The following is a 13,226-nucleotide window of genomic DNA, read 5'->3' as shown; positions in this document are numbered from 1 at the left end:
GATAAATTTTCACAACTTTTCCAGTAAATTTATACTTCATCAAAGGAGATTTAGCAACCCCTGAAGGGTCATACGTCGTTTTTCCTTAGCACGGCAGAATTCCGGGCGGCTCAGCTGGCATTTGCACTCGCAGCGAACGCAGTATGCCGCGCTTTTTGCACGAACCGACCTTGATCCCCGATTTTCCCGCGCAATTCCATTGACTCGCGCATCCAAGGATAAAACATCGTATCAGCATCGGAGTTCAATATGGTTCTTACGCGTTTCTTGCTTACAGCACTGGGGCACTCCTCCGACGCTGACAATGAGTTCTGAGTGACCGCGGACCGTCAAGTCTCGAGACTCCGTGACGGAGAGTGAAAGCAAGAGTGGGGCGCAAAGTCCCCACTCCCCCCAATTGTGGGGGGGGGGGGTGTTACGAGGACACCCGGTTAAATCCCCCAAGCCCCCCCCCCCCCTCCGTGACGACGCGGGGCCACGTTGTCGGGTTTACGGGGATGGACAAGGGAAGGCAATGGGTTCCCATTGTACACCGAGAAAAAAAACACAGTTATTCTACCGTTACAACGGTGGTAATGTCACACGAGATTCCACAGTAGCAGAACCGTGGATTTTGATTCTTGTAACGATGAGCACGGTGATATGACCGTGTTCACCGTAATATTACTGTGGGCACAGACCAGACATACTATTATGAGCATGGTTATGCTACTGTGCTCATCAATAATATTACCGAAATGCACGCGCATGGTTCCACTACCGTGGGATCCCGTGTGACATTATTACCGTGGTAACCGCCGAATAATCGTGGTAACCTTCAAATAACCGAGTTTTATTTTTCCGTCTAGGATAACACTTAGATCGTTGCGACTGCGGCCATTTTTTCTTCTTTTGAATTCTATATTCAGGAAAATTGATTGACTGAAGGAAAAAACTAACGTCATTGTCAGAGCTAAACACGTCAAGTCGGCAAGTCGAAACTATACCTCCAGAGGCAAAGCATGGAGTTTCTTCATGTTTTCTGTAGTGAACAAGCAACAATTTCACGTTTAAATACGTTTTATTTCAACAACAACAAGTGGAAATTGAGAGGTTATAGCGATTTGACTACTCTAGATTTGACTACCGCGCGGCACATCACTTTCCGACATTTTCCCGCCATACCGGGGCGTTTGAAATTCCTTTGGGTCTTTGATCTTCTTAAAAACGGGTTTAGCCAGGATTTTAGCTCCGAAAATCTGCTCACCTGGTTCTCTCAGAACATTAGATTAAGAACGAAGGTTTCGATACCCATGTTAAGCCCGAGGGCAGCGTCCCGTAAGTCAATCCAGCGCTAATTTCCGCTGTGTTTACAGAAGAGTCAGAAGAAAAATAGCGAATTCTGATGAAATTCGACAGCGGCCGTTCATTCATTTCGACACAGACGAAGCGCAGCGAGCTTTGAAGTTTGAGGCTGTTGTTGTAGTGCTCGGAGTGGCCCGGGGACGCTATCACCTGCGCGGCCTCTTCTTCGACGCGTTCGGGCAGTAACGTTTCGGTTTCCGCGTCGACAGGTGCGTAGTCCGTTTTGGTCTTCGATAGGTTTAATTGGTTTAGTTTAATTTAGTTTGGTTCAGTTTGGTGCGCGACGAAAACTTTTTTGGAAAATTTTCGGATCAAACGTGCGCTTTTCCCTGTGCAAGGATTTAATTTTCGGTAGGTGTGACAGTGTTTATGGCCGAGGAAATTTTGGGGAAAACCCGTTCCCGATTTCCCGAGGGTTTAAGACATCAGCATATATTTCGATGGCTAAGGGTTGAATGAGACCGATTTGATCAAATACTGGAAAAAAACACACATTGGATCTAGGGTCCAGACTCTTGAAAACATTGACGAGAAAAAATACTCTTGATTCAATCAGATTTAAGCTTAAATCAAAAGGAAATCCGCTCAAATCAAAAGGCTTGGTTCTTGATTTAAGCAAACTCGATTGAATCAAGAGTATTTTTTCTTGTCGATGTTTTTGAGAGTCTGGACTCTAGATCCAATGTGGTTTTTTTTCCGGTGAATTCCTTGCTAGATAGTTAAAATAAAGTAATGCTAACTCAAATGTGTATGTTTTCGACAAAGAGCTCTCTATTTTTTTTTAAATTTTATGGTGAAAGTTCAGAAAACTGTGAATTTCTTTATATTCTTGAAATGATCGAGGAAAATCCGTTTCCTATATTTCCCGCCGGAAAGTTGACTGCCTAAATGTTGCAGGTTGACCGTAAAATCAGGCCGATTTGACGGTCAATCTGATACCTAAGCAGACCCTTAAAGTTGAAAGTAATCACAAAATTTTGTTGGGTTTGAACAGAAACTCTCGAGTTTTTCTGATATTTTTAAAGTAAAAATTTATCTAATCACAAATTTTCCTACTTAGAATGTGTCCGTCTAAATTGTAAACATTTTGTATTGTACAAAATACTGCAAATTTTGGACGAATGTTAATCGAGACTTGGAAAAAGTCATGATCCCAGTATAAAGCTACGAATGTTTACACAAAATTCTTTGCTCATGGAATAAGACTTATTTTGTTAACATTAAGAAAAAGAATCAGAGTTTCAATCTCTGCAATAATAGTTGACAATTCGCGTTGGAATTCGACAAAATGCGTAGTTTGACCGACTTAACCCACTAAATCTGCAAGTGTTCTTTCAAATTTATTGTATCCTGGTGTATATTCATTCAAGTATTCATGAAAATTACTGAGAGTAAATTTCATCCCTTTACGTGGCACACGTTGTGAGCTGCGTCAGACTTTTGTCACCAGTCAAAAACGCCTTCAATTTTGCGCGATACTTCACGGCTTACACCAGAGCTAAAATATTTGTATCATAAATTGCCGAGCAGAATCCTCCACTTTTCGACCATCCATGTCATTATCCATGAACATGTACGTTTCGCATTTAGCCGACAAAACCTTTTTGAAAAGTGTTAAGATTTTTACATTTTTGTAAGATTTTAGCGACACACCTCTAACAGAGCGGTCGCTGGGATTTAGGATAGGGGATAGATTTAGGACTTGCCAAGATTTACCATGACCAATTTTGAGGAAATTTTCTGGCTTTTGAGACAGCTGGCACAAGATCCTCTTAGAGGCACCATTACAGGGCAAAAAAAAAAAAAAAAAAAAAAAAAAAAAAAAATTACCTATTTCGATCCGGTTGTGAAAAAAAAAAAAAAATCTCTTGTAGGGCTTCTCGAATTAAATTACCCCGAACCCAGCCTCCGTGCGATTGAAGTTTCTACTACGGATTCTTGCTTTGATTTTGATAAAACTGGCCTGCCAAAGTTTGAGCGACATTGATAGAATATTACTTTTTTATTACCTAGGATAGAAACAGATGTTCCTGAGGGGTATTGGTACAATATCGTCCGATAACATTTCTATTGCTAGGCAATTCTAACTTTAAACAAGTTGGTTTTTGCAATCGCTAGCGATAGCAATATTCGTCATGGGAACTTTTGCTTCTGGGATATGAAAATGTTAAGGTACAGTTCGTTTGTAGTATCTTCAGGATTGAAGGGGCTATGTAATTTTGTGTCGACATCTCTTTTTTAACATTTTTAATTTTTTTTCTTTGCATACAAGAAAGCTGTTATATTTACCAATTATTTATTTTCGTTGGATTATGTATGGTTTTCGGAAGTTAACGCATTTAACTTTCAGTTTCGTTTTTTCGGCGTAAAGTATGATATTTTTACTCTACGCATATGCCCGAATACGCATCATAAGTGACCTATGTGCTTCCTAAGTTGTCATTTTTTTCATTCAAATAGATGTAACTGAAATGTTAGATGTGTACTACCTATACTACTTTCATGTCATTGCTTTATTTATTTATTTATTTATTTATTTACTTTTTGCGTAGGTATAAATTGTTATTTTTTGCTGAATTTTGGAGAAAATATTGCTTTAAGAACGTGGAATGTAAATTAATTTTATTGAAAAAAGAAAATACCATCATTAATTTGGGCGAACAGAGAAAATATACATCAATATTTGGGTCAACATCTCCCTGATTATATAAAGGATGAATATATTAGTATTTCTGTATCAAAAAACTTAGCTTTTGTCTTCAGAGATACAATGATTCTAGTCCCAGTCAATTTGTTGTATTGAAAAAACAAAAAAACAAAAAATAAATAAAAAAAAAAAACAACTGAAATGTTAGACATACTATTTTCATGTCTTTCTATTTGTATCAATAGGTACTTTTTGCTTAACTTACGAACGTTGAATGCAAATTAACTTTATTGAAAAAAGAAAATAACGTCATTAATTTGGGGGAACATGTGGCTGATTATATGAAGGAGGTATATTCCAGTATTTTTGTTTAACATATTAACTCACGAGAAAATGTTCGTACATTTATCATCTAGTATTAATTATTTTTTGATGATTGGTCTAAAACATTCAATACAACCATTAAAAAATAACTCCCATCGTCAGGTATCGAACTCCCGATCACCTATTGCCCGCACCTTATCAAAATATGAGGCGCCTCAGTCAACTAGGCTATCACAGATCGGCGACAATGCGAGAAAAAATAGCATTTAAAAGACTCGGACGATGGGCGGGACTTATCACAAGAGTTGTCCTTGAGCGATTCGGCGATTCGCGTCTTCGTAGCTTCTGGAGAAACGAGCTAAGCGCCTTTCTCTGTGAGACATTGTTTGCCTATGCTATCATGTGTCTCAAGGTTCATATCAGCAGGCATTTGCCATCGCGGCAGTAAGCTCAGGCAATATTTCTGTATTCATGGAATAAATCAATCAATCGAGTTCCGATTTTGGCTCATATATCCGTAACGGGTCCTCCAGAGCAGTTTTCCACCTTGCACAATAGTTATAATTTCTTTATTTCTATGTTTAAAATTTGAGGTGGGATAATGGCGGCTTCTCAAGAGCAACGAGGTAGGCGATCTTTTGCACCAACGAACAGAAAACTGATGGCGAAAAATAGCCAATGAAAACCTCCCAAAAAAAAGAATTTGCCTAAAAACGGAACTTCGTGGTTCTGCGCAGATTTACCAGTCAGACACGACATCTCAAGTTGGAAAAAAACTCGCTGAAAGCGAATTTTAGAAATCAACACAACTTGACGTAGAGACATGACTGGCTAAAAAATACAACGGTTTTTGATACATCGGAGACTGGGCGAAACGCTCAAGGTCGCAGAGGTATAGGGAATCCCATAGCGAAAGCAACGGAACGATTCTAATATCATGGGGAACTCCGTTCCCATGACAAAAAAGTCATGCAAGTGCTTTAAACACAGAGAAAATAAACGTTACGGCCAAAAAAGGACATCAGCAATTCTTTTTGTTGTTGCAAATTTCGGCTTTTGATATTGATATAATATTCCCTGGCAAAATAACTTCCCATCCAATACATTCGTATGTAATATCCTACGTAATCCCTTGCGGTATTGTCGGAGCTCGGGAGGTATGGAAGAATTTTTGATACTTTGCTGTGCACGGTAGGAAAAGGGTCCGTTCATGACATATGTAACGCTTTAGGGGACATAAGCTTGCGTTCAGGGTGCGTTACAGGGGGCGGGGGGGGGGGGAGGCGTGCAGGCCTCTTTGACGTAACTCTAGAGTGGGCGCTTGTCGAATGTTTTTGGGAAATCTAAAATAACAAAATCAAAGCGAGGTAGGAATTTTTCATCCAAAATGGACCACTAGACAAGGTACGAATTTAAGCGATCTGATACATGTTTCTTAACCAGAATTTCACGTGGAAAACGATTCACACAACGAAAATTACGGAAACCAACTCCTAACGAAGATATTAACGTTTTTATTTCACATTGGTTACGAGGAATTTGAACTGCCCGCTCATAAGAAACTCAAAACTCTACGTGAGTCAAATCGCCCACTACAACAGTTTCAGCAAGCTTCTCAATCGAGCAATGTTCATTTCCCATCATGTGTTGTTCAAACTATTAGCAATTTGCTATAACTGAGCCAAAGCGTCAAGATTAAGGTTGCCAGATTTTTATATCGCAGAGACTGTCATGATAACGTTTAGCGCGCGATGTGAATCACGTAGAGCATTGTGTTTTCATGAGCGGGTGGTTTGAATTCACGCATTAAGAATCATTAAATATCTTCGTAAGGAGTTAATTTCGGTAATTTTCGTTGTGTGCATCGTGTTTTACTTACATTTTTAGTTAAGAATCATGTAACAGAATGCTGAAATTCGTACCTTATCTAGTGGTCCATTCATCACGAAACTCCAAGTTGAGAGAGGGTCGAACCTGGCGTAATTTTTTTGGGTGGTGCAAATCTGTTCCACGAGTACGTTACGAAGAGGAAGGAGGGGATGGGAGGGGTGGAGAGGGGGAGGGTAAAAATCCGATTTGAAGCTTCACATATTTTATGAGCGGTCCCTACCTAAGGGCAGTAATTAAATTACCCGCGTCATCTGCAAGCTTAATACGTCAGTAGACTATTGTCAAGCGTCTTCTTCTATTGGCAGTTTAAATGACAATACAGCACGGAAGGTCAACGGACTAAAAATTGGAGGGGAAAAACAACGATAAAAAACGCCTCACATGCACACAACTGCTTTTATTTAACGCCTTTCTTTTTCATATTCACGCTTAATTTACGAAGAGTGACTCATCACACTGTGGTCGACGAAATTAAAATCGTCTCCTCATAATTACACTATTCACGCGCGTGGCGCTATGACTTCATAGCGAGTTCGTGCACTGGATTAGTGGCAGAGGCGGATCCACCAATTTGGCAACACCGGACTTCCTCCATTTAAACCCATGTTAAATAATCGATTCTGGTCGGAGCATCAGGCCCCTCCAAGAATCGATACATCTCCATGGCTTTAAATGGAGAGAAGACAGTGTTGCCAATTTGCTGTATCCGCACCGAGAAAAAAACCACGTGCGCGGGGCCCGAAGTTTAGGTCGTATGGATCTCTGAAGTTTTCAGATACTCTGAACACTTAAGGTCTAGCTGTCAAGGTTCGGATCACACATCTGAAACTTCAGTTCTTACATCTGAAACTTCAGTTCTTACATCTGAATATTCAGTTCTTACATCTGAAACTTCAGTTCTTACATCTGAAGTACTTCGGTTTTCACATCCGAAAAACTTCGGTTCTCACATCTGAAGTACTTTAGATGTGAGAACTGAATGTTTCAGATGTCAGACCTGAACTTCGGCAGCTAGACCTTGAGAGAATTCAGATGCTCAATCCGAAAACTTCAGAGATCCATATGACCTAAACTTCGGGTCCCACGCACGAAGTTTTTTTCTCCGTGCGCCAATGTTAACAGACATTGCCATCCGACGAGTCGCCGTTGAATCGTGCCGCTCTTATAAAACGTGGGAAAACTATCGATATCTTAACATACACACATCGAATATCGAAGTCACTAAATCAGTGCAACGTTGCGTTTCAGGGGCCGAATTTCGGGCGAGCAGATTTTCCTACGGACGGAGTGAACTAATTGTAAGTGCAGCGACCCAGCAGTCCACACGCAGCTCCGATTACCGGGCGATTATCGGCGTGTTGATGAGTTTAATTGCTGGGAGTTACGCCGATTAGTGTGCCACTCGAATCCAAATCACAGTTCGTCGCGTCGGGACCACCATGTCGCCTCTGCGGTTTCTTCCAGTGGTTTCAGAAGACTAAATCTCCGGTGGATAGCTTCCGATCCAGGACGACGAGGATATAGACCAAGTACGCGATCAAGAGAGACACCAGCAACATGGAGGACCCGGCAGCTAAGGTGAGTGAGAACTTGATTTCCTGTTACGCCACGCCTGAAAGCAGCATAGAGAGCGAATTTTCTTTCAAGTCCCGAACCCAGGGTGTCTACTGAAACAGGCTGATCAAAAATAAGTACTTTTACAGCACCTTATCGAGAAATTCAGTACCTCCTCCAACAGAAAAATTCCGTACTTTTTCGGTACCTCCATTTGACGAAATTCGAAAAATTTCAAAAATTGAAATTGCGACAAAAATGACCAAAAATTAAAAAAAATTCCGGCTCTTTCTGCGGAATTTCCGCACTTTTTCAGTGCTTCCGGACCGCCCTGAAAAAATCAGTACTATTTCCGGAAATTCCAGACTTGTAGACACCCTGGAACCTCTTTGGGAAGTTCTGGGGCCGAATTTCGTCGGCTTTTCCACACGGAGTGCAACATCCATCGATGAGCTCAAATCGCACCACCGGCCAATCAGAAGCGCTAAGCCGGACTTAAGTGCAGTCGAGACCCGTCCTAAGTATATTTGAGTACGGTGGAAGGACCGACGAGATTCGGCCCCTGTCCCGTTTTGTCTCATCAATCACCAACACCAGTGGACACCGTTGTCACCAGAGTCGACCAATCAGATCCGTTGGTTTTCGATAGGTCGAACCTTTTTTGGCACCACCCAAAATCACGCACCAACGTTGCGATTCGTTATAGTCGCCGAATCGGAAGTTCCGAACTCAAATAGAATGGCAGCTCGGAGGTTCAGACACAAAAGTATAGTACCGAACCTACACTGGAAAAAAAACACATTGGATCTGGAGTCCAGACTCTTGAAAGCATCGACAAGAAAAAGGACTCTTGATTCAATCAGATTTAAGCTTAAATCAAAAGGAAATCCGCTCAAATTAAGAGGCTTGGTTCTTGATTTAAGCTTAAATCTGACTGAATTAAGAGTATTTTTTCTTGACGATGTTTTTAAGAGTCTGGACTCTAGATCCAATGTGTTTTTTTCCGGTGTATAAATAAAATTCGCTTAGAGACGACTCGGCTGATCAACCCCTGGACAAAAATTCGCCATGACGCACAACGGGTCGAGTCAATGGGAGAAATCGGACAAAATTTTGAAGCTCTAAAAGCTTTCAACTCCGTAATTGCAAAATTTCGAGGTCTTGAAGATGGTCTCATTGGTTTCCTCGTATAATTTTCTTAAAAAGGCACCCCTCAAAATTTTTTGGTTATCCTTTTTTGGTATAACCTTTTTTGGCAATTAATTTTTTAAAAATGCCACCTTCCACTTTTGCAAATTTGTTATCACTTTATTTTTGAGTAAATTTTAACAAGGAATTTTTAGAACTTAACACAATTTTGATGCCGATATTTTTTCAAGACTCTCATAGACGTAAGTTTTACTTAACATAAAGGGTTTCCTCCCACGTACACTTTGAGCATTTTTGGTTAGTTTTATAAAGTCATTTAACAGTCAATTCTGCTAGGAACGCTTCTCCTCTGAGATGGGATGAAATAAAAGAGACAGAACACGGATTAACCTCCACTAAGATTCTGAAAATCTTGAAGAAAGTAAAATTCCACTCCACCTTCCACTTTAGTTACCGATCTCACAAAATTTACGATTAGTCTTGAACGTCAGACACGCAGGCTCTTGATTGAAAGCCACCCGGAACAAGTTAAAAAGCTTCAGAATACTTTGTTGCTCCGATAATTCCACATTATGTATCGACTTTACGTTAAGTTCCTCTTGACAATGAGATTAATACACCGAAATAGTACGGATAAAAAGATGACTGATAAGAAGTACTTCGAAATGGATTACAAATAATGGAACATTGATCTACTGGTTAGTGTGAAACAATGGGGAATGTCACGGTGTAGATTATTATGCTGGGAGCCTCGTAAAATCATTAGAGTGATGCCGCATTTTCCCAAAAAAAAACCGTTCTGTTTTGAGAGAATTCATGAAGATTTTACCTTTAAATTTTTGTACACCCAAGATTAAACTGCTTATAAAATTCTCTGAAAAATTGGAGGAAAAATATGTACATACGAGTTACTCAGAAAATGCGTATTTCATCAAAGGATATGTCGCGTATAACGCAACGCGTTTATTCATAGAGATTCTCTATCTCCCTTTCTCCCATATTTTCGGTCTCTCTCTATGAATTTTCAAAACCTAGCATCGAGTAAGCTTCACTTACTCGTTGCTGTGATCACGTCGTACGCATCTATCTTTATTATATTTTTTATTACCAGCGTCACGAGATGGATTGAAAGATAAGACTCTCTAAGACCGAGCTCCTCTTTTAATAAACGGAGCCGGGACACTTCGATTTCCATCATGAAGCCATAGACTTCGATTTCCACCACGAAGCCCTGTACTTCGGATTTTCTTACCAACTCGCACCGCCATCCATTGTGCTCCGATAGTCAGTCCATTAATCTTTTGTAACGATTCCATCTTCTTAAAATATACGCGAATTCCTACGTCACCCAGTAACTCTATCGTCTTTTTTTTCATTGCTCTCCCACAGCTAATTTAATCCGCCGCGTCAAGGGTTCTTAGATGTTTCAGTCCATCTAAAACGCAACTAAATCCTTAACTGCGACATGGTGCTAACATCCTGGTGCTATGTAAAACCCAACTGACGTGACAGGATATTTGGCAACATTCGATTGTCCGTACGGCGTTTAGTCTTATTGTTAGCACGGTAGCGTCGACGGATAGTATTGATGATGCGATCATATCCATGTCGACGCTTTAATCGCACAGTATTTCATTTCATACAAAATATTATGGCTCATTAAAAACGCCTCCTTTTTTCCGAGTAATATATTTTACCCTAGGGCAGTTTGGGAATAATCATTTTGAAATAGCAGGGTTGTATTTTATCCAAGAAATTCTCTCATGCTTAAAGCCTCTTTATGAAGCCTCTTCGGCTGAAGATATATTCAGCTTCGCAAGTAAGGTTCACGTTTACTCTGATTAATTCAAGTCGCTGCAAGAATGGCACAGTATAATACTGAAAATTAATTTGATTCGGATTCTTAAGGTGATTCGTCAAGCTCAAAAGAAATGGTCGAACTGGCATGCGAAATATCGCATCTTTCAGGTCAAAAATCTCGGCAGATTTTGAATTTTCAGCAAAAAAAAGGACGATGGCTCCTGCGCATCAAAAATCGGGAAAATTCAGAGAAATGAAAGCAGGCTAGTGTTTGGGAAAAAACCTCGCATTCGATATAGAAATCGATAGCTGAATCGAATGCGAGGTTTCATCCCAAACACTATCCTGCTTTCATTTCTCTGAATTTTGCCTATTTTTGGGTTTAGAATGATTCTTTATGCTCATGCGCAGGGGCTATCGTCCTTTTTATGGCTAAAATTTCAAAATCTGCCGAGATTTTTTACTTAGTTGATGCGATATAATCTTATTCCAGTTCGACCACGTCAATTGAGCTTGACGAATCACCTGAGCTCATCGAGAAAGGAGTAGAAGGGATTTTAATTTCGACCGGTGTAAATGAGGTCCAAATCCGTGGCTGATTGTGAGTGTTGTTATCAGAAAAACGCGATTGAGTTGGTTAATGATACCAGCGCTGAGCAATGCCGATGACGACCTTCGATATCCAGGACGCGTCGACCATGAGCGGATGATTCATTTCGCACTGAGCATTAAAATAAAACGGATCTACTCAGAGTCTATCAATTAACTACATTTCACTTGCCCGATTTCCTATACCCAAGTAGCATTTTTCAACGGAAAAATCGCGTTTTGTTGCGATTTTCACGGCGATTAAATCGCTAAGATCATCAACATATGAGCGATTATCCTCGATCTTGTTGCAATAAAATCGCGATTTTATTGCTCGGCAATTTATCGCAACATTATTGCAACAAAAATCGCGATATGGCTAAATCGCTATATATCGCGATTTTAACACACGACATTAAATCATGTCGATTTTATCGACGAAAATTGATCGCGATTTTATTGAACAAAAATTACGATGCACAGCGATTTAATCGCCATAAATCGCAATTTTTTATTCTAAAACATTGCGATAAATTGCCACCGATATAATCGCAATTTATCGCGATCACTGCTACTTTGATAGTGTCTGCTTATTAAGTGATGACTTTATCCGCCACTAAGCACTTAAGCTCTTCTACGGATTGCTCAGATTTTGATTTTTTTTTCCTTTTTTATTTTATTTTTAAAAAGTACACGGAAAATATTAATTTTCTGATTTTACGATTCAATTGCTAAAAAAAGTGACTGCAACGATTCAGCGTAGATTTTACAACAAAAAAATGCTACTATAACCGCTATTGTAAGCTAATTTAACCACGCGAGGGTGGTTAAAGTAGCATTTTGTTGTTGTAAAATCTACACTGAAACATTACAGTCACTTATTTTTAGCAATTGAATTGATAAATCAGCAATTTAATTTTTTCCGTGTACACAATTCTAAACATTTTGAGGCAGAATGTCGCTCGATTTTAAATTCGAGACCTGTTATCAGTTTATACTTGTAAATGACAAGGAGTTTCCCTAGAATGTTGATTGAAAGGGGTATATGTGTGTGCATGAGTTACAGTTTTTACGGTGTTTTAAATGTCAGTGCTTTCAAAAGTCATTCCTAATTTCAAAAAATTATTATTTAGTAAATTGAAATTATTCACTGGTACTATATAGCGTAAGCGCAAATACGATGGAATGAAATCGTGAAAAAAAGGGTAAAACAAAGTTAAAATATTAAAACACGAAAAACGCAGGACGTTATCACGTAACCATTGCATGACAACGTCCAAAACCAGCTTTCCACTCAACATTTTATTCATTTCCATTGTTTTTTGCGGCTGAAAATAAGTCTGTGACGGCTCGAAACATCCTAGCTTTTTAAAGTTTTAATATTGTAGCCTTGTTTATCACCCATTTTTAACTTTTTTATTCTATCGTGTTCGCATTTTTGGACCCTGTAACTAAGACAAATTAAGAGGTTAGAATGAAGCATCTCCACCTGCCTCTAGCCTTGCACACTAGGAACAAAAGAGCGAAGTAAAATCACATTGGTGAACTGAATATGAAAATCAAAAGTTTGCTTTTACCTGTGATTTATAAAAAAACTTAATATAAAATATACTAAAAATCTAAACAACCATACATTATGCATTGAGAAACTTTAAAATTGATGATCAGCACGATACTAGGACGCGAAATGATATCCATGATTTTTAATGTATAGAAATAGACATATCAATGCTCTGGTGTTTCTACTTATAGTGATGGTGATCATAGGCGGTTCTACGGGGGTGCTAGTGGGTGCCAGCCACCCCAAGCAAAAATTAAGTACGGTTATCGGAACCGTGAAATAACTGATTTTAAAGGTTCTATTTTCGCTCACACTGAGAAAAAATCCCAGCAATTAATTGAAAATGTTTTAAACAGAATTAAAATTGAT

The 13,226-nt window shown here is 39.4% G+C and overlaps 1 protein-coding gene across 3 annotated transcripts in view; it reads left to right on the top strand.

The window, feature by feature from the left end:
- The first annotated feature begins 1,457 nt into the window (after positions 1–1,457).
- LOC109042271 (peptide transporter family 1) overlaps positions 1,458–13,226 on the top strand; it is a 66,912-nt gene continuing 55,143 nt past the window's right edge. The window contains exons 1-2 of one of the 3 annotated variants that reach the window (XM_072305399.1): positions 1,458–1,695; positions 7,454–7,783. In XM_072305399.1, the coding sequence (XP_072161500.1) occupies positions 7,763–7,783 (21 nt within the window). In that variant the 5' untranslated portion in view covers positions 1,458–1,695; positions 7,454–7,762. The remainder of the gene's footprint in view (positions 1,696–7,453; positions 7,784–13,226) is intronic. The other 2 variants (XM_072305401.1, XM_072305400.1) reach the window with 2 other exon arrangements.

The sequence above is a fragment of the Bemisia tabaci genome, chromosome 10 (assembly GCF_918797505.1).
Source record: "Bemisia tabaci chromosome 10, PGI_BMITA_v3".
NCBI classification, from domain to species: domain Eukaryota; kingdom Metazoa; phylum Arthropoda; class Insecta; order Hemiptera; family Aleyrodidae; genus Bemisia; species Bemisia tabaci.
This window is presented reverse-complemented; position numbering and strand designations above follow the sequence as displayed.